The 25,115-nt window shown below is 31.3% G+C and overlaps 1 protein-coding gene across 2 annotated transcripts; it reads right to left on the bottom strand.

The window, feature by feature from the left end:
• Positions 1-11,134: 11,134 nt before the first annotated feature.
• MNS1 (alpha-mannosidase 1) lies at positions 11,135-23,134 on the bottom strand. Of its 2 annotated transcripts, XM_088807463.1 has the most exons (15): positions 22,856-23,134; positions 22,226-22,273; positions 21,643-21,774; positions 20,399-20,511; positions 17,526-17,591; positions 17,194-17,365; positions 16,887-16,964; positions 15,932-16,021; positions 15,549-15,673; positions 15,373-15,438; positions 14,424-14,532; positions 14,234-14,332; positions 13,432-13,512; positions 13,184-13,354; positions 11,135-11,879 (listed from the first exon to the last, which is right to left on the bottom strand). In XM_088807463.1, the coding sequence occupies exons 1-15, from the start codon at positions 23,012-23,014 to the stop codon at positions 11,637-11,639; spliced, it is 1,752 nt and encodes a 583-aa protein (XP_088663589.1). In that variant the 5' UTR covers positions 23,015-23,134; the 3' UTR covers positions 11,135-11,636. The 2 variants fall into 2 exon arrangements, with proteins under 2 accessions (XP_088663589.1, XP_017979190.2); XM_018123701.2 differs by lacking the exon at positions 16,887-16,964 and having other exon boundaries at positions 22,856-23,133.
• Positions 23,135-25,115: the final 1,981 nt, after the last annotated feature.

The following is a 25,115-nucleotide window of genomic DNA, read 5'->3' as shown; positions in this document are numbered from 1 at the left end:
TTTCGGTAGTAAGTGTTTTTTTATTTTAATAATTACTTTTTCTGTTTCACTCAGATAAAAAATATACATGAATATACTGAGTGACAAAATAATGACAGCATCATTTTTCTAAGATCATGTAATACATTGAGCATAAAAACAAGGACGTAAACCTTTGCCTTCACATTGAGGAAAAGCTTTATTGGTGGATATGTGGTGATCTAGCTAAAATCAAGCAAATATCCACAAATTCTTAACATTTAAAACCTTAACATTTTGGTCATTTTTTCTTTGCTAGAATATGTATGTAATAAAAAAAAAGATGATTAAATTTAAAGGAGTCTGTCAGTTAAAATCCTACTACGCAAGTATACGTATCGAATCGATAGCATATTAGCAAGCAGAGTATCGATCTCACGAGGAATTGATCTAAAACTTTACTAAGTACTAAAATTAGAACAATTTAATCTTATGCAAATAATCAAAATTAATTAACTAAAACTGATTAACTAAAATTAAAACCAACAAGAAAAAATCAAAATAATAATAACTTTAGAAAATATCAAATCAAACAAGCCTAGGATTACAATATCCCTCACACTTCATCTAAATCTTACCTCTCTTCCTTAACTTATTTCAATGGGTTGAATTTCTAACCTAGAGTCCTAAATTATTTATAAGGGTCTCCCGACTCATCTTATAAAAATATCTATTTTAACCAAAATACTATATCCCTATGTGAATTGAAATTAAAACAGACTCATTAAGTTCAGGCTCTAATCTAGCTACATATGGCCTATAGGTATCTCCCTATCCTATACGTAAATCAATTAATATGATCATATGCTATCCCAATTTTAGTTTACTCTAAACTCCCTTTCCCAAGTTTGTTTAGGTTCCTAGATCAATTTAATTGGTGGCCAAGCAATTAAAAGCATTAAGAACAAATTGGAATAAACAATTCAAATCCCATTAAAGATAATTAAGAAAGAGATTAAAAATTTAGACTACATGTGGTTTAATTGCAAATCTAGAAAAAGAAATTTAGCTACTCATAATTGCAAAATAAAATAACATTGTATAAAATTCAACCATTGAAAGTATCAAGAAAGATAAAAACTAAGGAAGAAAACAAAACAACATTTTCCGCCTTGATCTCCAAGTTTCAGCCTAAACTTGTAACTTCTTGAATCTCTCAAAAGTTGTGTGTCTAATGTTGTTAAACATATCTTATTTATACTAATAGACTAAACCTAAAGTTCCTTAAGCTGACCTAGGGTTTAATTGGGCTTAAGAGTGTAATAAAAGGCCCAAAAATCAATTATCAGTCTTTACAAATTTTTATTCCCAGCACAGTACGTCCAGCTATTTTCAGACGCAATTTTCTCTATCTTAGAGGCAGAACTGGGCAAACTAATCCTCATGAAAGTTGTAGCTCTGTCTCTTATCTTTCCAATGGTCAAAGAATCGCATCATTTAAATTTTTATAGCTCGAGATATGGCCAAAATACTAAAACATATGCAAGCAGATTCTAGGTCTTTCAACACTTTACTTTCCAAAATTAAGCCCAATCACTTCTAATCTTACAAAAAAATATAAAAACCAATAAATCATAACTAAAATAAAAGGAATAACATAAAATTAAAATAACTCACTAAAAAGTAATCTAATCATAAAAACAACTAAAAATAATTAAATTATAATTAAAAATTAAGGACTTAGCTAATATTTAATAACAAAATTGAAATAAAATAATTCTATAAAATAGAATTATCAGAGTCCATTGACTTCAACATTTTGGTCATGTGTTTGATAAAATCATCAACTTTCACAAATATCTTGAGATGACTTGGCAATGCCGCAATGCATACTTTATTATTATTGAATACTTTTTGCTCTTCCTCTTTCTCTTGGGTAAACGCCACATGTTAAATCAAAATTCAAAGTCGTGCTCACAAAGTGAAGATCAATGCTAAAAACCATCCAATGTTCTTCACACAGTCAAAATCTTCATTTTTGTCTTCTTCATAATGAATTAAAACAAAGAAACATACATGAACATAATTCTTTTTCTTTGGTTGAATCATATTTTATAATGAGTTAATACTCTTATTTCACTTAAAAGTAAGTTTTTGCATTTGTATATTAATTTTATAAACATGTCTATAATTCATTGTGTTAGTATTTGAAACATTTTAAAATTATTATTCTACAATACATGTACTACTACTATTAATTCCTTTTGTGTTCATTACCAACTCCTTTTCTCTATACGTAAACAACTGAAATTCACTTTTGCAGATATTCCATACAACTGATTCTGTAAGATAGCAGTAGACAAATGGGATTGGTGGTCTTTGATAAAGTAGCAGAGAAGTTAGTTGGAGCGAGTATCATAAAACTTGTGGCACTTAATTCTATCCATCGCATAACATTGGATGGACCTATCAAGGCCTTGATCAACCAAACAAGAACATTCGTAATAGGTCTGACGTTAAAGGCAATCAAAACAAGAATTTCAAATTACAAAATTGTTTGATTGTGATGTAATGGCAAGCCAACAACCTACCACTCTAACTTCGCCAACATTTTTGCATCCTCAACACCTCCATCAAGAATTGAACAACTAGAAGAGCAACCCTTACCATCACTAATCAGCACATAGGTGGCCAAAGAACTTTTCCCAAAAAACACTCCTTAGAAATATGCTAGCACTAGCAAGGGAAAAGAATCACCCACAAAAAAAAAAAACAAAACCAGATTAGGATTACAACACAATAAATTTAAAAAAAAAAAAAAGGATTACAATACAATAAACTTCATTTTACATATTTGCTTTTCGTCTAATTGTTATTTGGTTATTGTTTCATTCTTCCATATAGTTTGAATTGCAAGCATAGGTTGAAAATGATGCCTTTTGAAATATATCTGTCTTCATTTGAATATTCAACACTTTCAAAATTGACACACATTCCTAACACTTTTGATGAATGATTTATAATTGAGATATCAACACTGAAGTTTTAAATAAATTAGAATTTTCTTCACATTTTGAGAACGACAAAGAAACAAGAAAGTCTTTTCTATGGATGATGAAATTTTATTGTTGATAAATGTTAAAGTTTGCCTCTTTTCATTGTTCATACATACACTTCATGGATGCTTGATGTAATTAAGCTATGTATTATTCACAAAATTTTAACATTTTTTGCTTTGCTTCATGAGTTGTTGAGATGATTGCTTATGTTTCTTGGACTTATAAGATCGGGGATCAGTGGCTTCATTTTTTGAATTGAAACTTAAATAACTTATGCATGGCCTTCTAAAAGAATTCTTCTATAGGAAAATCAGGAAAATCACTGACTGAAGATGATGGAAAATTGTAAGTAAATATTCATGTAGTTGCATATGCACTCGTGTGATATTTTCATTGAGAGATTTGATGAAAATTTCAAACAATATATGATACTCCTTAATTGCTCTGCTATTATTTGTAAACAAGGCACACACTAGACCAAAACCTTGATGGAAGCATAGCATTACTGAAACATTTTGTTCATCTATAGCTAATACGAAATCCTGACATCTAATTACTAGCTACGTATTAAGATGCCTCATTCTTTTGTTTCGAGGCAATATGTTATATTGCATACTATAACTATATTTTTTATTGTATATGCTTTGAATGCTGGTTGAACATTAAAACACTATTTTACTTAACTGAATATATTTTGTAATAACAACGATGCCATCTTTTGTGAAGCTTTGTAAAGCCTTATGCTAATTTCTACTTACAAGCACTACCTTTTGTAACTAACTTAACAATGATTATATAAAATTACAAATTGTCATAATATTGCTTTACGTTTTATGCCCATATCTATACATCTATGCATTATATTATGGCTTAGGCCCTAGGCCATAATATTCCAAGACTTTTTTTTTGGTTGGACGATTGAGGCTAAGACTATCCATTGGAATGTTATAGCCTTGGCCCTCAAATATGAGCGTGCTTTCATGAGCCTTCAACATTCTGTCTTGAATCCCATTAAAGTTTCATACTAAAAGAAAGTGCCCATTAAAGGTGTGCAAGCTTGTTTTAACTGTGCGTTGCACATAGGTACAATAATATATGTTCTAATTTCACCCTTGAATCCATTCAATCCATTTCTCTGGCAACCCAAACCGTTTGACCCAAGCCACAACAATCAGATAACGTTCTCTCAGTATTATTTATATTTTGTGGATATAAAACCAATTAGTTTTATATAATTGAGAATAATTAATGAAAAAATATCAAATATTAAAATATCACATTAAATTTGGACTTGATTGAAACATTCAAAAATATTATTATTCATTTCATATTAAGTTTCAAATTCATTTCATATTAAGGATAATTATTTTTGGGTTCCAAATTAAATATTTATCTTTTTCTAGACAATGTTGAAATTAAATTCCTTTCTTTTTGTTAAAAACTTATGATTCTTATTCTTTCCAAATTTCATATTTTTATCTTTAAGATTAATAAAAGGAAGCTCTATAAGCCACGGTTCTTCCAGCAACGGTTATAATGTTTGACAAATCGAACTATTAAAGTCTAGCCTACTGGTTTTTTTACTGGTTGAAACGTGGTCGTATCAAAGTCTAATACTCAATTCAATTTAACATACTTATCTTCACTCACTGATGGACATGGAAAAAAACATCACTTGGTAGATTTTTCTCTTAAGGGTCATTCTCTTCTTGCGTCAAGCCTAATGCTTGATATCCTTGATTTAGAGTACTATGGTTCCAAGCATAATAGATGATATCCTTAATATTACTTAATTATATCTTTATTTGTAATGCTACGTTTCCAAGCATAATGCTTGATATCCTTGATCTGAGGTGCTACAATTCCAATTATAATGCTCGATATGCTTCATTGTTCATGATATCTACTTGATATCCACTGCTTAAGTATCCTTGATTTGTAATGTTATGATTCCAAGCATAATACCTAATATCCTTGATTTGGGGTCTTATGGTACCAAGCATAATAGATGATATCCTTGCTATGTCATGATATCTTGTCAAGCCCAACTCTACAATATGTTTATTATGTCATTCTTACATAAGAATGCATGTTTGCTTACTTGGGTACCTCAAAAATCGTTAAAGGACGGCAATGTACCAAATGGTACAATTAAGTTGAATTAAGCCTCGAACTAGACCAAATAGAGATTTCAAGATGAAATTGAGAATTTTAAAATCCCAGAATGACTTAAAATGGTGATTCGGAGTTCGAGGACCGATTTAGAGTCAAATTAGAATTTTCATGACCTAAGGGCAAAATGGTCATTTTGCCATCCGAGGTTAAAATTGGAATGTTGGATAAAATTTTTGACTAAGATTGATCATTTGGAGTATAATTTGAGTTTGAGAAGTGAAAATTTTTAATTTCGACATTTTTTCGAGTATAGGGGTAAAATAGTCATTTTGCCACCCAAAGGCAAAATTGTAATTTTGCACCACTCAACACTTGTCCAGCACATGAATTTTACCCAATATTATCATGGATAATTGAGAAAATTTAAGTGGTGGAGAGAGATTGCTTAATGGCTAAGTATGACACATGGACCAATGAAATGGAGACATGTGTCAAAATCTCATCCATTTATATTTGACTTTAAAAATCAGCACATAAACTCTCCCAACTCATTTCTCATGGCCGGCCATAGCAAGAACAAAGGAAGAAAAAAAGAACAAAAACCCTAGGTGGAAAAATTCAAGGGAAAAGTGTGAAAATTCAAGTAATCAAGCAATCAAAGGTAAAATTTGTTGATTTTGACTTGTGATCTACCTTTTCCATGCATTATTTTGCATTTTCCATGGTTGAATCACAAGATATCATGAAGGATTCATGGCTGACCGAATTTAGAGAGAGAAGATTTGATGATTTATTTGGTTAGATTTCAATGTATTTTAGTGTTTTTAGTTAGTTAGTGATGTGTAGCATGAAAATCAAGCAAGAAAAATTCATTTTCTCCCATCACCCATCATTGGCCCAATTTTCCATGTAGAGTGTGGATGATGATTTTGATTTTATTTCAAGTGAATTGGTGAGGAAATGATGAATTACAGTGAGAAAATCAAGTAGGAAAAATCATAGTATTGATGCACTCACTATGGTCGAAATTCCCAAAAGAAAATGTGAGGATGATTTTTACCATATTTCAAGTTATTTAATTTGTGTTTGATGATTTGGAGTATTGGGAGAAAAATGAAATTACTTGGAGTTAAATTGGACATATTGGCCAATTAATCGAGTGATAGATCGAATTAGGCCAATACCGTTTTATTTAGGTACACAATTGAATTTGTGTAGAACATCATGTTTAGACGATAATCCAAACAATTTGCATTCCATTTCATGCATTAGTAAAGAGCCTGAAATAGATTTATAATGATATGACACAGTATATTGAATTATGTGTCGTGTGTTGTATATAGGTAGTGAGCCCTCTAACAAGGGTAAAGATGTTGTATCAGAGGACTGAGAATAGGAGTATTTCAAACTCCTGATACAGTGAGTAACCTTATTATCGTCTTAATTATCTAAAGTAGTTTTAATTGGTTTTTTTGTGATTTTATGGAAAATGAGTTTAAATGGTAAATCTTTATGTTTTATAAGCAAAATGTGATTAAATGAAAATGATTTTATAAAATTGTCCTTTAATTGAAAGATGGTTTTGAAAATGGAGTAATTGGAGACTAAATTGTTGTGTTATAAATCATGGTTTGAATTGAATGGCTTATCATAATATTGGCATGAATGGTTGATTTAGTAAATGTGTTGAAAATGTATGAACTGTTAATTTGCCTTGAGAAGCTGTAAAATAAAATAATTGTCATGTCATGCTATTGCAAATTTTATCGTATGGTGGGTTATAAATTAGTCGCTACAGTGGACGGGTTCCGTAGACCAGCCTATTAGAGGGGCACGGTAACCCTATTATATTCATACCTCAGTATGAGATGCGCGAATGGATAACTCCTGAGGTTAACACTTTAGAGTTCACTTCACGCTAAACCACCAAGTGAGGGTGACCTCAGCCAACGCCAAGGAACGACTATGTTTTCAAAATAAAAGCATGATTTATGCGTACATAACTTTTTAACAGCCTTGGCGGACTCGGTTGGGATAGCCCTCAATCAAGCTATCCTTAATAACTGAGTATGAGAATGATTTTGGCACGAGCCAAAGTTTTAAAAAATTCATAAGCCATGTTGATTACTCGATTTATATGAATTGATTTTATTTGGTTGAAATGAGTTGAAAGGTGATGAATTACAGTATGTTAAACTATTTTATCTGTCTCTATTTACTCAACTTTAGATATTTTAGACGGTATTTGTTTACTCACTGGGATTATATAATCTCACCACGCTTCTTTCCACCCATTTCAAGCTCAGGATAGTCGGTAGATAGCTCATTTCGTTGAGGGCTACAGTTGGATTTGCATCCTCCAAACTGTAGGTTCACAGTCTTTTTTACTTTTAGTTATTCGAGGGCCTACTAGTTATTGTAAATTAAATTAAATACTCTGGCTTACTGTATTACAGTATGTATGAATTTATTTTGCTTTTACACTGCAAAAATTATTTACGTATAACTCTAAAAATATTATTTTATAAGACAATAGAATATTTTATTGAATTTTTTTTATTTTTTTATTATATCCAAATAATCATAATTTCATTTTAAATGAAGGTTTTAGATGTTTAAACTTATCTTTGATTATGAATTATGTGTTTTGTACTCGCATACTACATTTTAGCGAATTTCAAGATTTTTGAGAAAAAATGACCAAAATGCCCCTTTGAGAAAAAAATTATTTTTCTGTTGTTTTGATTTGGAAATAGTTTATAATCTCTCAAAACATAATTTTAGTGACTAATACTCACAGGGAAAGCGAGAATAACCGATGTTAAGCCTTGCGAGGTTTCGATTGATATTCCAAGTAATGAATGTCTATCGGGACATCGCGGCGATTGTCACGAGCTCGATGGGAGTTCCGGGTCGTGACATATCTACTTGATATCCACTAAAAATCCTTGATCTATAGTGCTACAATTTCAAGTAGAATAGATGATATCCTTGATATAGGGTGTTATGGTACGAAACATAATGCTTGATATCCTTGATTTATAGTGATACAATTCAAATCATTATGTTTGATATCCTTGATCTATAGTGCTACGCTTCCAAGCCTAATGTTTGATATCCTTGATCTAGGGTATTACGGTTCCAAGCATAATAAATGATATCCTTGATATTACTTAATTATATCCTTGATTTGTAATGTTACGTTTCCAAGCATAATATCCTTGATTAGAGGTGCTACAGTTCTAATTATAATGCTTGATATTCTTAATTTGTTGTGATATCTACTTAATATCCACTACATAATTATCCTTGATTTGTCGTGATATCTACTTAACATCCACTACTTAATTATCTTTGATTTGTAGTGCTGTGATTTCAAGTACAATGCCCAATATCCTTGATCTAAGGTCTTATGGTACCAAGCATAATAGATAATATCCTTACTATGTCATGATATGTACTTGATATTCAATATATATCTTTGATCTGTAGTGCTACAATTCCAAGCATAATAGATTATATCCTTGATATAGGGTGTTATGGTACCAAGCACAATGCTTGATATCCTTGATCTATAGTGATACAGTTCAAATCATTATGCTTGATATCCTTCATTTTTAGTGCTACGCTTCTAAGCCTAATGCTTGATATCCTTGATCTGGGATACTACGTTTCCAAACATAATAAATTATATGCTTGATACTGTTTAATTATATCTTTGATTTGTAGTGCTATGTTTCAAAACATAATGCTTGATATCCTTGATCTGAGGGCTTACAGATCCAAATATAATGCTTGATATTCTTGATATGTTGTGATATCTACTTGATATCCATTGCTTAATTAATTATCCTTGATTTGTAATGCTATGATTTCAAGCAAAATGCCCAATATCCTTGATCTTAAGTTTTATGGTTCCTAACCTAAAATCAATTATTATTAGTTCTAAATAATTGTTTAGTCACAAAGTTTCATGTTTTATTGCACACTATTACTATATTTTTAATATATGCTTAAAGTACTGGCGAAACATTGACACACTACCTCAAAAAGACGTAAAACAATGCATCTTTTGTGGAGCTTTGCCAAAGCTTTATTTTGACTTTTGTTTACAAACACCACTTTTTGTAACTAAGCTAACAATTAATATATAAAATTAAAAATTGTTGTAATATTACTTCACATTTTCTACTACCGACTTTAACCTTTTGTATATGTAATTTTTAGTACATGAACATGCTTTAGCCTTCACCTACAAAAAGTTATAAAATGAAAAATATGATAAACACAACTATTACAACATGTATTATTGTATTTATGTGCAACGTACAGGTACATTTCTAGTACAACATTAGGGGTGAGCAAATATAAATCAAATAGAACCGAAATGAGTTCGGTTTTTTCAATTCAGTTAGTTTGATTTTTCAGTTAATTCGGTTAGGATAATTTGGTTAGTAAAATTATTTTGGTTCGGTTTCAGTTAGAAAAATTTCTAACCAAACTAACCGAACCTAAATAAGGGTATTATGAAAATTTTACATAAAAAAATCCTAAACCTAAATTATTTATTGTTGTTTATATCATATAAATTATATGAATATTCATTTTGTTTATTATAATTTTTTAGGATCATTTTTAATATTTTTGTAATATTGATTTATTTAAAAAAAATACAGAATAAATAAATATATACTAACAAAAAAATAAAAAATTTGCTAAGTTCGATTTTTGAAAACCGAACCTAACTAACCGAATTAGTTCGGTTTCAATTAGTTATGTAGTTCGTTTTGGTTTCGGTTATTTTTAAAAAAGAGTTCTGTTAGTTTGGTTATTGGATATCCAAAACCGAACTAACTGAACTAACAGTTTGCACACCCCTATACAACATTATATGATAAACTAATAATTAAAAACAAGTTAGATCAAATTCAACTCAAATACCGCTGTCAAGACCTACGGAGGAATTGAAGTTATTGATTTGAGCTAGTCATTCGACCTATTGGCAAATCTATTATCAATTTTAAAAATTAACTTTATCAATGAAGATGATTTCAAGGGTTCACCTAAACCTTTGTAATATATTTAAAAGAAAAAAAATATATCGTAAGACAAAATCATCCATATGTTTACTTTTAAATATAAGCTTTATTGAATAATCATCCATTTGTTTACTTTTAAATATAAGCTTTATTGAATAGAACTGTATAATATATACATGTGAATTATATCTAATAAAATATTGAAATTGTATAAAAAAAAACCTTCTTAAATTTGGTCATTTTTCATTTTAGGTCTAGGTCTCCATCTCAAAGATTTATGCAATTTCAACATTATTTTTAGATAATTATTGACATAATATCTAAACAACCTCTTAAATTATTTTAAAAAATTCAAATAAACCTTTATATTTTTATTGCACTCTATCAAATTCTTGTATTTTTATTTTGAACGAAATAAATTCTTATAGTTTTATTTCGAGTGAAACCAATCCTTATGATTAATGATTGACTTAGTAAAAATACCATTTATCATTTTATGCCGCGTAACACTAACGTAACATACTAATATATTATAATTGATGATAATGTAACATATTAATTTGATATAATAACCCCTTACGTCAACGTCATAACAATATCAAGTGAATATAAAATAACAAATGATATTTTGATTAATAATAATTAATTAATCATTAATTATAAAAACTTATTTGATCTAAAATGAAAATATATAAATTTGATTGAAAAAAAAAAACCAAAATCTTCAACTTGGCCACAAGTTTAAAAAAACAAAAAGTCAACACAATTAATATTTTATCCAAATCTCGTTTCGTTTCTAAACATTTTTCATCTTTAGGGCCATACATTAAGAATCTTTCATTCTATTTTTCTTCCTTCCCAACTTAGTTTTGTAACCCTCAATCAAGGTAAGCAATTTAAGTTCGACTGTTTCAATTGGACCAAAGAACATACATGAACAGTGTGGTGGTAGCCATTATAAAATAAGCTAAAATGAACTAAATCACTTGAATAACAAGAGCACATCACCTATAATTATACAGTCATACTGATGCATTGTATAAGATTCATCATGGAACCTAATAATTGTTCTTTGAGAACAAAAAAAATAATAGTTAAAGTGAAATGCTCCATCTGATAACTAATGCCTTAGTCGTGTAAAGAAAAAATTGTCAAAAAAACAAATAGAGATCCGACACAAAGGCTTTTAAGCTCGTATAGGAAATGCCTCCAGAAATAATTGTAAACTTTTTGCCTATATCCTATCCTACACATCCTCCATTTTAAAAGGTAAAGGGAAGGCATTACCCGGGAATGAAGGATTTGTTTGGAGCAGCATGCTTCTCCGATGTGAACCGGAGACCCCACTCTTCTATCTACTCCAAGAAACTACAACGTTATAACCTCTGGCTTGTCATCTATTTTAGGTCCAAAATCATATGATGGGGTTCAGCCAAAAACAATTAAAATAAACAGCAACTGAATCCTAATTATCACCCAATCGACCTGCCTTCCTGACTCGTAGTCTAGCCACTGGTTTATGTTGCCCTTCCGATTTTGCAAAATCTGCATCGTTGTGATTGACAATTCTTATAGGGTGAGCTTCTGTGTTGAATACCCACTCATCCAACGAGATGACTGTAGGGGGTGAGAAAAGAAGATAAAGATATTTCAGTGTCTCCGCAAGAAAAAAGCTTTGCATCATGTTGTCTTTAACACCAGAATTAACCTGAGAAAAGCCAACAATAATAAGCAATTAATGATGACAGCAATAAAATTAGACCATTCTGCTCTAAGCAATTATTAGATCAGTTATTGCTTTTCATGGTTTATGGCAAACTAAAAGTAGAAACTCAAATAGTGATGAGGTTAGACAGTTAATATCAACAAAATATTTCTTAGGGCTCACTCAAGATAACAAAATTTCAGATTCTGATAATGTCTTGGATTAACAAAAATGAGTACACAAATCTCTACAATTTTTCACCTCCTTCTGAATCTTAAATTTTGCTTATTAATTTTTCAATCTTCTTTTCATTTTAAAAAGTTAGGAAATGCACTGAAGTCCAAAAACTACGCGGAAGAGAAGGCAGAATTACGAAGAAAATGAAAACAAAGTTCCTATCTGCATCTCTTAAAATTATAAACCTTGAATATATAATACCATAGATCAATGGTGAATATCTAAATTTCACACCAAACTCACAAAAGAAAGTAAATAAATAAAACATACCGCCAAAAGAAAAGTTTCTGTGAATAAATAAATAAAAATAAATTAAATTTTTTATTGTTTATATTTTTTAACAAAAAAAATAAGGTTTCATCAACTTAGCCTCCAAAAAAGAAAGGAATTAATCCATATTTCTGTTAATAACACATCAGCAAACAAGTCTAATTATTCATAAGCAAAAATGCGAATAAGTTAGATTACGCAAATAAGATCCACCCACAGTACAATATGAAGACAATAAGACACCCATAGGAATTATGACACTCAATTTCATTTTCAATCTCAGATATTAACTTTAAGTAGGCCTTTTAAATTATAGGTCCAATTTTTAAAATTTACTCTGTAATAGAAACTTGTATGGACCATCTATTTTATGTTAAGAATACAATACCATATATAAAAGTTCTATGTTTCCAAACTTGGAGAGATGATGAAAATGAGGTTTCAAGAAACTTGGATGGACAATGCCTTTCTCTAAGTTATTCTTCCTTTCAATTTATAACTGTCCAAAACAAAAGAATTTCCTGTCTCCGTTAATGTCCTTTCTACTTCCCCCCCTTTCCCCTCAATCCAAACACAGTGTTGGGAGCTGAGAATTAACATCTCAAAGGAAACAGAAAAGTAATCAGGCATTAAGTGCATATGTATGACCAAACAAGCTAAACTATTGAAATGCTAAGGTAAGCATCTTATTGTGTTCTTTTATTTCCTTCCAAAATGAGATTTTTTTGAAAGGATTCTGAAGCACAAATATAAACAGTTAAACACAGAAATCTAATGCTGTGGGTTTTATGAGCACTTACATCCTTCAGGCCAACATATCCAGATTCTATCCGGGAGTTCTTTTCAAATGCCTGAAATATATTCCAACCCCACTCTTGATACGTCTTATTACCAGTTAAACGCCAGAGGTAAAAGAGTGATTCAATTGTCTCTGGTCTCAATATGTTCCAGGATGTACCCACGCTCATATCCTGAAAATACTATGCTTAAGAATGCAATCGTATAAGATGATAATCTCTCATATATCATGAGATTAAGGATAACTTACCTGTCCAGAATTAAAGAAATAATTCTCTCCGGCTAATTTTGTTGGTGTGGACTGGTAGAAATTGTAACAAGTCCAAGCAAGCTGCATAAGAAGACCAAAAGAATCAAGTCCAAGACCTTAAGAACCAGGAGCAGTTTAAACAGATCATAAATGGGCAAATGAACATTTGGAACCCAAATGATTTATAACCCACCCAGACCTGCTTAAACCTGCCTATTCACACCCTTACTGAAAAACACAATGTTTTACATAATTTTTGCCCACAATGAAAAAAGAAAAAGAAGCAGCAATTCACACATGTTGTCATATTTGGAAAGCACGCATGCAAGCCAAAAATGTACGAGACATATGAAGTCTTAAGCTCCTAATCACCATTCTCCATGATATAAGATCATATTTAAAAAGATAATGCTTGTTCATGGAAACAAGTAAGATCATATGAAGTCTTGAACTGTTTCTTTGAGCAAGTAACACTCATCTTAACCTATCTAGTTTACTCTTCATGAAAGCAGGGTATGCAGACCCCACAAACGAATACTTAGCAATGTTTAGGAAACTCCTTTTGACCATTAAAATTGATAACGTTTCTTATTCCTTACAACTTTTCCCTGATAAATATAGCTGTACGCACAAAACACATTAGCATAAATCTGGGATAAGGTCATCTACAGATCCCATGGAAGACATCAACTTTCTGTATCAGAACCAGTAATTGGTTTTGTCCAAGAGGAATTAAACATTTTTCTGTAGCAAAATCAAGGTAAAAGCATTTTAAGCTTAGCATTTCAGCCATAAAAAATACCTCTTCAGCAAGTGAAAGAAATTTCTTCGCCTCATCAGGACCATAACCAGATGATCCTAAAGCTATCATTCCCGGAGCAAAGCATGCTAATTCATCCATCTGCATAAATACGAAGGGTAGAAGCAAGAAGTCAAATCATCACACTATAAAACAACAATATAGCACTACAGCCACAGTAACCCAATATTACCTTGTCTGTCAGTGAATTCCCATTTTTCTCACAGATATATGCAAAAGATGATGGTGTTGATCTTCTAATTAAGCTTAGTAGGCCTTTCATTGATGTTTCCCACATATCTCTACATTAAAGATTCCACAATGGAGTTTTCTAATCAGAAAGTTAATCAAAATAAAGTAGTTGAGTATTGAGTTAAAATTGATATCCTTAAAACAAGAAAATCAAGCCATCAATAAAGAGTGTTAGCATTTTTATTCTTGTTCATGCAATTTATGTTCAAACGTCCACTACGAATTTATCTCAAGTGCCCCAAATTCAGCCCTCGCCAAGTCTTGTACATTTCATTTTCATATTCCATACTTTGAAAAAAAAATAAAAATGATCGGAAGTGAGAGAAGTTGGATATAAGTAAAATGCGTTAGATACTCTTGTCACATTCTGCACAAAACTAAAGATGTGCCAACAAGAAAAAGTGAGTTCATCCTAGGCAAAAAGAATAAAAGAAGCAAAGGTAGCCCTAAAATCACTGCATGGAAAACAAGGATTCAATTTTCTGAAATCTTATGAGTAGCATAAATTTAATTGTGCAGGATAGAAGGAGAATTTCAATAACTGGGCACTATGAGGTTCAGTTATATACTCATATAAAGTTCAGCTGAGTTAGGGCAGTTTTAGAGTTACAAAATGGAAACCTGATAACAGAAAGCTAGAATTCCAAAAGTGAATACATCAATTATTATCTCAAACAAACTTCTTTAAAGGGAAAGGTGCCAGGAAAAGTAGTAAGGGCTTTCCATGTCCATTAATCTAAAATAGATAACTTTTCTACTCTTACCCAAAAGCCTAACTCCTTCAAAGTTTTCACTTTCAAAGAAATATGATTTTCTCATCCAATGACTAACCATAAGCAGCTATTAATCACAGCAATTGAAAATAGAAACAAGAAAGATGGAATCCTCACCTATAAATTTTTAAAGATGATGTTTTGTTTCCTTGTATCCAGACTTTGAGCAGATATTCATAAAAGCTGCAAAAAACTCATTTACATTATGCACAATGTCAAATGAAAAAAGGATGAAATGTGAAGCAAAAACAAAAAAAAAAAAAAAAGACCAAGAAAAGAAGGTCGATAAATACCTGTCACCCATAGCACCAAAGGTTATCGTTGAGTATGAACCAGTTCCTCTGTCAGGATTAATGTAGATGGGAAGTAAACCATCAGCCGGAAAAGTTTTATTAAGTGCAACTATAACCTTCTCCACCTAAAACATCAAAGCAAAAGCAAATCACTTAACCACCCCAGCAACCAAAAGCCACATAAAACTTTTTCTTTCTCTCAAAAGAACCAGTGGTTGAGTCTTTTCAGCATATCTTTTCATTAAAACAATTAAACCCAATTCTAAGAAATGAGGTTAGCAATTGGCTCCAGACAGAAGTCACACTCAACCAAGCAGTACTAACACAACAACTAGAAAAATATTCTGTAACATAGGCACACATAAACATGAGATGGATATTACCTTCTCCTGATACTTGGGATCTCCTGTTCTTTGTGAAAGAGCGATAAACTCCAGTTGCTCTGTCCCTGAATCTGCAAGAATACTGTCACCCTAGGGAAGAGAGGATTAAAAAGTCAAACTCAGTGAAAAAAAAATATAAACTAAACATCTAATAACAGCCCTCAAGTCGCACAATAAAACTTTCTGCATAGAAGGTAATTGTTCTGCTGATGGAATGACATAAACTACCATATAAAGGATAATGAAAGACTTAAAATATGATTTGCCAAAAGCAGAGACAGAATAATCTCCAGAGCATATAACCAAATAACAGTTTTCAAGTCAAATCAGTTGAGCTTAAATCTCAACTACAGGAATCAGCTGAATAAATGCTTCTGCACTATTCCACTCTGATCAAAGCATGCTCTGTCAAGTATTCAGTCTACAGCAATGTTAGTGTTGTCCAAGGCGCAAGGACCCTTCCATCACCCTAGGCATAAGGCTATAGAAAAGCCCTTTCGCTAATGATATAAGGTGTTGATTTCTTTTTGTATTAAAAAAAAAAATCAATACATATACATATATATATATATATATATATATATAGACATGTATAAGAAAGAAAATTTGATATATTACGTCTACCAAGCTTAAAACCTATATGCTGTTAATGAGCATTAAGATGTCCACTCCATTCCATCAGCTAATGTATTCTAAAGATCAAGTTTTATTAGTAATTAATTTAAACTCATCATCAGATATTAGCTAAATGTTTCCTTCTCTTCTATCTCCAACTAAAAGTTGCACATGAACCATTTAGCAATCTTTATCATAAAAGGCATTGGTATTTTCCTCTTTTTTCTTCTAAAAGTACAGCTTATAAAAGAATGAAAAACCAAATAAACCAAAGGGACACTTAAGCTATGCATGCTTTTATTTGCCTTGAAAAAAGTGTGTCTAGGTGCAAAAGCAGCACCTTATCAAAGACAGTTGCACACAGGAAGCAAGGCACTTTAATTGATTTGGCACTGCACCTTAGCACATAGGTACACACCTTGACAATACCAAGTAGTAATCATTGTTAGGGTTAACAAGAGATCAATATGCTAGGAGGCCATGACTAGCTGATCCAAAAGCATAAAACAGGGCTTCCAAGCTGACATAAGCTAGAGAGGTTATTATCCAAGCCACCTTGCTAATTCATGAAATGGAAAACAACTTTCACTGCTATAGCATCAAAGAGAGTAAATATTAAACAGCATCAATGCAAAAAACGTACTTACCCCAGTCCATCCAGGGTTATGTGGATTTCCACGAGCCAAGTTGATAATGTTATAAGGGATCCCAGTAGAAGTATCCCATGCAGGTAGCAATCTATCTGCGATATCTCTAGCTTTTTCAAGGAAAACCTTGTCCCCTGAAAGATCAAATGCACTAAGAAGTCCACCTACAACTCTGAATTTTCAATCAGAATAGACGGGACAAATTAGTCAAAATTTGTGTCAATTTAAAAAGAAAAAGAAACAAAAACAAAATCAAAGGGGGGAAAGGGTCATAACTTATTATAGTTCTAGAAAAAACAACTAATACACATATTAAACCTGATAAATGCAACCTTATGGTTGTTTCGAAAACACTGGCATCATAGTCCTTATTAAAATCCAATGAGTTTGCAACCCACCTGCAAACAGCAGCACAACACCGATCAAAAGTAATTTAACCATAACCCCTCCACGTATTACATATTAAATGTACTTAAGAATGGTGACAAGACAGAATGGATGGAGCAACTTAATGCTTCCCCTGCTCCCCAAAGTGCATTAATGCACCAATGATCACATGCCGGCATTGTGAAAATGCCAGTATACAAAACTCCTAGCTATCATAACCAGAAGAGCACGTGTGCAAATCAAATGCAATTTATTGAACTCAAACAGCTGGAATCAAAATAAGTAAATAGCCCACTAGACTTCGTAACTGCGACCCAGTGCCTCAAGGGACACATACAGACTGGTATCCTTATAAACTGGTATATGTTGTAAGAAAAAGGAAAAATGAACAAAGAGAGCATCTGAAGAAGATAATAGGAACAATAAAAAGAAGTGGATTCAGACAAGGAGGTTGGTGGCACAATAATGAATGAAAAGCATATTGAAAGATACTTGAAAAACGTACAAGAAGAAAAAGGGAGACAGTAGGCTGAGGTAAGGAGAGAGAGAAAGAGAGAGAGAGAGAAATAAGGTGATCATAGGTGATTGCAGAATTTTTCTCTTCAACAAATGAAATGTATGAAAAGCTTTAACAAGGAAGCTGAGCTGTTGTACCCTAGGGGCAGCAGAACTAAGAAAAACCATTATATGATACCATAGAATATCATAACCAAAGCGATTGCCTCACATGTTAAGCAACCAATCTCTCTGCATATGCAGTGTCATTATTCCTACTTTCAAAAAAATTGCATTTGCTAGGTGTACAAATAATAAAAAATAGCTTATCTTAAGGAAATAAATTGAACAATATATTTCCCCTGATTTTCTGCCATAAATGCCAAGCTGCAATGATGGTAAAAAGCAAGTACTAATTATCATAAGAACTGATGACATCACTAGCCTGGTCTCAAAGATTTTTTAAGTAGATAACATAAATCTACACTACAAACAGTATCATCCCCTAATTTGGTATCTGAGAATAAATGCACATTTCATAAAGTAAAGATATACCCATACTATAACTTTTACTATTTAGGATCCTATTTAAGATAGAATAGATCTTTTTTCTTATTGATGCAGGATGGAAAGATGCCACTTGAGGGATTAAATTATTTAAAACATTAATTTGCTATTTTGTTATATTTTCACAGGTTAAAATGTATAAACATTGTAATTGTAATTATTCATTTGTGATATTTGAGATTACTTAGGATACTTTAAATTAATTAGTATTTTACTTTTTTTCAGTATTAGGGCATTAGGATTGTCTGGGTAATTTGAGCATATATTCAGTTTAGTTTTAACTTAAAAGTACCTATGATTATTTAAATTCCTAGTAGCTTTGAGTTATAAATTATTGATTTTTTGCTACTTTAAATATTAAGACTTGGATTATTGAGATTCTATTAGTTTTAGCTTTGATATTGAGAATTGAAATCAGACATTTTGAAATTATCTAAAAAAAAAAGAGAGATTGGACATTTTGAAAGAGATTTCAGATTGCTTTCTTGAGAATTTGTTATCAGATTGAATTTTCCATATAATTGCATGATTCTATCCATGTAGCTGACTCCATCTAACAGGAAAAGGCTTTCTTTATATTTGCTGTTGTCCCTTTTCAATTCTTCAGAATTAAAAGGTTGTTGCATTTATTTTATTTTGTGTTTTCTAAAGTTTCAAGTATCAGGGTGATCTAATAATTTCAAGATTTATCAAAGATAGAAGATTTAAGTCTAAGAGTCTTGTATTATATTAGCCTTCTACTCACAGTTTGGTGATTGTTTAAAATCCATTGTGGGTGTACAAGCCCTTGCTGGATTATTAGGATTACCATGATTCTATAAATGTGCATCTTCTTTCCATTAATGGAGAAAACTACTTGGAGATGATTTTCCAGAAATGTTCTCTTTATGGTTGCATGGAGTAATCTACCTTAGGTGCAAACCCTATGGAAACCTGAGGGCAGACGAAGCTTAGGATCTTTTTTCTTCTCTCTATTTAATATCTGCAAGTTTAATCCCAATTTCAAATCTAAAACCAGCTTGTTCTGCTTTGCTGAAACTTCAGAGATCTTTCCTAATCAACTGCCGTGAAGCACATATCATAACACCATCAATATTAAACCTTAAAATCCAGAATTGAGGTTCTCAGTTCTTGCGTGTGTTCCTCTCTCAGAAATCAGAAACAATGATGAAAACTAACATAGTTTGAAGTGTGAGCCAAATTAAACTATTTGCTAAGCGCCCTCTTCTTTAATGATAAGACACATGCTACTAACGTTTTGACTCTAGTCCTGAGGCTTTCTTTTTTTCAAAGAACAAAAGAATAAGCTATGCCAAAATAAAGCAGCTATGCTATCCCAAAGACAAAACAACTATCTACAAGTGCTCATTAACAAAATCTATAATCAACAAAATAAACCAACAATAGCAGAAATGTCTTCCCTCAATAACACCCCCACCCCCCCCCCCCCCCCCCCCCCGCTCCCCCTTTTTTTCTTTCCACAGTTTAACCTAGGAAAACACAAATAAAACTTGCTTATAAATGGTAATATCTCCCCTCATGTAAATTACCAGTCCCCCACTGGTAAAGTAGCATGACATATATATAGCTTTAAGTTACAAAACTTCTACCAAATTAAAACCACAGGCAAACAGAAATAAACACGTAACAGCTATTTCTCATCAGATTAAAAGGAGAGAATGATGCAATCTACCACAAAATGACAAAGACCTTTACATTGAAAAAGAGAAAGTCGAAACTAGAAAGTTGAACTCACTCTCTTGCTCTTTGGAACTGCTCATCTAAACCCATAATGTATAACGTATCAAGAGAGTCTATTAATGTTGCTCCAAGACCACCAAAGCTATTGACACCATTCTTTGACTGAGGCTGGTAACACAAGACATAAAAAATCAACAACATTAGCATCTTCATGATAAGCTTGTATAAGGGGAAAAATGAGGGTGGGGGGAAGGGGATTGAATGCCACCAAAGCACCAGTCTAGATTTTTTTAAGATGTGAAATAATCAGTTTAGAATTCGAACAAGACTGACCTCAGCAAACATAGAACAGAAAACGTCATATTTTAAACAAGTTGAAGTTGGTACGCATCAAATTCCAAATTAGGTTTTCTTTTCCTGTCCTTTCCTTTTGTCCAATGTGTTTTCAACAATTATAAGTTCATGACTACTGCCGAACTGACAACATGAGTTCAAAACTACTTCTATGAACTTTTAAATCATTTTCAAACTTGTTCAAATTCAGTGCTAATTCTTTACTCTGAAAAAGTTTTTCACCATATACGTAAAGCCCATCTGGAGTCTTGTCAAACCATCAAACAATTTCTAATGACATTGAGCGAGACGGGTGAAACCAACATAAGAATTGTCTAAGAACTGTGCTCTCTAAAGTTAATACTCAAACAAATTAGAAAACACCCATGCAGTAAAGAATAACTCTTGCGTCAGCAAAGAATGATGTACAAAAGTGAATGATTATTTCCTAGTAAAGGCACTGTCCTTGACACTTCCTATTAATTTATTACTTATTTGGTAACAGGAATTCACGTAAAGCATGGTAATCAAGACAACGGCCTTATTATTTATCGATGACTGAAAAGCGAGCACCCCTACCTTATGAAATCAATCACGTCAAGTTTTCAAACTAAGCTCCATAAGATTTGTAAGCGAGACAAGTTCTGACAATTAGAATTTATCATGGCAAACAAATCAACATACAGTTAAAAATCAGATAATTGTACAACTGCTATTGTGATTATTGACCATCAAGGCAACTTAATGATGAGGTACAAACGAACACATGTCTACAAATTATGAAGGCAAAGATCAAACCGTAAAATTAAGCACAGAAAGCCCCTGATTTGTAGAGCAACACATCAATATTAATGTTACTTCACATATCATAACTTTGGTAATATGACCCAAACTGTAGTAAAGCAGGAGAAAAAATGAAAAGACAAATGCTTGATAAATAATATAAAGAGAAAGATTCCAGCAAACCTGAAGTTCATCATTGCCCCATGCATACTTCTCATATGAACTCCAAGCATGAATCATAGCTTCCTTAACTTTTTCTCTTCTTTGAATTTCAATGGGATCATCTGGCACCACCTTACTCTTTAATTCCTCCAGCTGAAAGAACCAATTGTTAATACTTAGTCCATGCATACCCAAAACTCACTACTTGGGGCCATATAAGGATAGGATCTTACATAGAACACCATAGCACAACATGACCCATTAAACCAAGTAGTTAAGAAAAGGGATGATCTTTGGAATCTAGCACGTTCCATCTACTGGTCAATCTAGTTGCATTGAAGATAGAATAAAAGAAGAAAAACATATGATTTCTTAAACAAATCACTAATCCTCCATTTTGAAAATACGTTGATGGTGAATTAAAAAATCATGCCTAAATCTAGAGTCTCCAAATAAATTCACCTAGAAATTTTCCAGTGATCAACAATAATTTAAAATCCCCATCCCAGGAAACGAAAAGTTCAATGAATGTGAAAATGATGGTATGCGTATTCAAAAATGTAGAAGAGAACACTTAAGTTGAGCATCTAAATGGAGCACTTACCATATTTTGCAATCGAAGCACTTCATCGTTCAACATGGACACTTCAACCTGCAAGTCAGTGTGAAATTTGATATATACAGGCATGTAAAAACCACATAACTCGTATGGACAGTGCTATCCCCTTCAAGTAATGAATATGCACACAGTTTCCATCATGTATCAGTTCCCAAATTGATAACATAAAATTCATATCTTTAGCACTTCCCACCTTCAAAAATGACAAGATCAGGATAATGCTTCATAGGATTCACCGTTCAAATTGGGGAATTTCTTAACTTTAAAATAGTGAATAAAACCTCAAATCATTCTCCCAAAAACCAACACAAAAGTTACCAAATAAAAAAGACTAACATATTAACGCGCTCTCTGATTCAAACCAAAAATTCCTTTACATTTCCATTAACAAAATTAGAAAGATAACAGTTACTGCAAATAGATCAGCCGTCATTTGTCTCAAAATTACGATCTAACAATTCTGAGTCCTTGAATTTCACATCAAATTAACAAAGACATAAGTTTTGATCAATCCTGATTTATCAAAAAAACAAAAAAACAGAGCCATACCCAAAACTAAAGAGTCTAAACATTACAAAATTAAAAAAAAAAAAAAAAAAAGCGGAAAAAGCATACCTCGTGTTCTCGAACGAGAGTTTGACGATCCCAAACGAAAAAAGTAGCTGAAACAAATACAATCAAAAGCAAAGCCAAACGCTTCGGTCTTTTCAAATAATACGAGGGATTACAATATCTAAATCTACTCGACGATGGCGATGATCTACTCCTCGCCATTATTTATTTTTTTTTTAATTTCTCTAAATAATAATGAGATCTACCAAAAGAGAAGAAATGGAGAATGGGAGGAGAAGGAAGACTGGGTATGGAACTGGAATTGGAGTGGAAGACGGAAACAAAATTTATACAGATTAGAAGCGTAGCGCTGAATAAGTCAATTTGAAAGTCAAGTACGGTGAAGTGGACCCACCTAATTCAAAGGTTTGACATTTTAGCATCAATTAGAAATTAGGAAGACGCATTTATATTTTTCCTAGTACCATCTGCGTTACGGTTGTATCATTACGTATTCATGTTCAGATTCATGTACATGGGTAAGCATATACATTGAATAAATTGATTAATTCAGTTCAATTTGTTTGATTTTGATTTTAATCAGTTATTTATATTGATTATTTCTATATTTTTGTGTTTAAAAAATTTTATAATTGAATCTATAAAAATTTGATTATTAATAATATTTGTTAAAAATATTTTTATAAATAATATATATTTATATATAAATATCATTGATATTTTTAATTAATATTTTAGATATTATGTAAAATATTGAAAAATTTATAAAACCAACCGAATTGACAAATAGATATCCACTTGGATTATTTTGATCTTAAAACATAATTTTATTAATTCTATTTTTAAAAAATTTAAAATCAAATCTACTAATTACGCATCACTATACATGAATTCCAGTATAAGTTTGTAATTACAAGTCTTTCTAACGGCTGCCGGTGGATAGTCCTTTCCAACAAGTTTTCCTTTCCCCTTTTTCGACTAACTAGTTCTCTAACGTTAGTAAGGGAGCTTCAAGTGCTCAATAGCACGTTTCCCATGCGTTGCGCTGTGAGATATTGTCAGTTCCTCAATATTGATTGAAGTTATACAAAATAACATGATTATTTAATAAACATGTAAAATGAATAAATTTTGTGTAAATCACACAGGGATGAAATTGTGTTGAAATGACTTCCTCATGAAGTATTGCAATAAACACATGCTCAACAAAATAGTTTGTGCAGTAACAAACGTAATTCATTATTTGTAAATAATTGTACACAGATGCAAATGCACTCAAATTTATTGTTGGAATATAACAACATTTAATGTTACAAAAGGTATTATAAGCATATTTGGTTTGACTTTTTTTAATTTAAAAATTATTATAAAACTCTTATGAAAATTAATAATTTTTAAAATTAAATTAAAACTATTTGGTAATTTTATTTTTTATAAGCTTTTTTTTATAAATAAGTTGTTTGGCAAAACAACTTATATAAACTTTATTTTTGATTAAAATTATTATAAAGGATATTTAATAAATCATGTAAAAAAATTGAATCAAATAAAAAAAAGATGAGTGTGAAAAAATATTCTTGTTATTTTTTAAAAATTGGTTTGAAATTTATGATATTTGGAGCTAAACAAAATTGATACTACATACAAGAAAGAGAACCCAATGTGATATTAATAATGAATCCAACTGGGTCAGAAAAATCATCAATTGACTTGGCAATCCATTTTCCTATTGAAATCATCAATGTCAATTCCATACAAATACAAGTCTACCAAAGTCTTAATGTCTTCACCAACAAAGTTCTCCTTCATGAACAAAAAAGTTTTACCTTTTTATATTTTTTTTTATTTTTTAATAGGTTATTTATTTTGTCAAAAAGTGTTACATCATTTGTTGAGTACTACTAGCTCAAATGTGGAATTCATTGAGATTTTGCAATACTTGTTGCCAACGAAATTAAAGTGTATTTCAATTTTCTTATAATATAGTATATTGTTTTACCTAAAAGAAAATTTTTTTTACAACTGAGTTATCACAAGCGAATACAAATATTGACTTTTCAATTTTCATCTAATTTATCTCAATAATCATTGATCTATTTGACTAATTATTTCAATCATAATCAACAAATATTATATAAAAAGTTAAGAATAAATAAACATCACATAATTGTCATATCAAACGGTAAATTGAAAAATATCAAGCAATAAAAAGAGTTTTCAAAGCCAAAAAAAAAAGAATGATAAAGAATAAAATGAAAAATAAAACAGAAAGAAAAAAAAGAAATAACACCTAAATGCAGTT

Source organism: Theobroma cacao, chromosome 6 (assembly GCF_053813885.1).
Source record: "Theobroma cacao isolate CCN51 chromosome 6, ASM5381388v1, whole genome shotgun sequence".
In the NCBI taxonomy this organism is placed as follows: domain Eukaryota; kingdom Viridiplantae; phylum Streptophyta; class Magnoliopsida; order Malvales; family Malvaceae; genus Theobroma; species Theobroma cacao.
This window is presented reverse-complemented; position numbering and strand designations above follow the sequence as displayed.

What these genes read in the sequence shown, in the direction of transcription:
- MNS1 (XM_088807463.1), bottom strand. Translation starts at nt 23,014, where the DNA reads ATGGCGAGGAGTAGATCATCGCCATCGTCGAGTAGATTTAGATATTGT. An exon ending in TGCTTCGATTGCAAAATATG is followed by an intron (nt 21,775 to 22,225) that starts GTAAGTGCTCCA and finishes TGGTTCTTTCAG; the next exon opens with CTGGAGGAATTAAAGAGTAA. An exon ending in ATTTCTTTAATTCTGGACAG is followed by an intron (nt 13,355 to 13,431) that starts GTAAGTTATCCT and finishes TAGTATTTTCAG; the next exon opens with GATATGAGCGTGGGTACATC.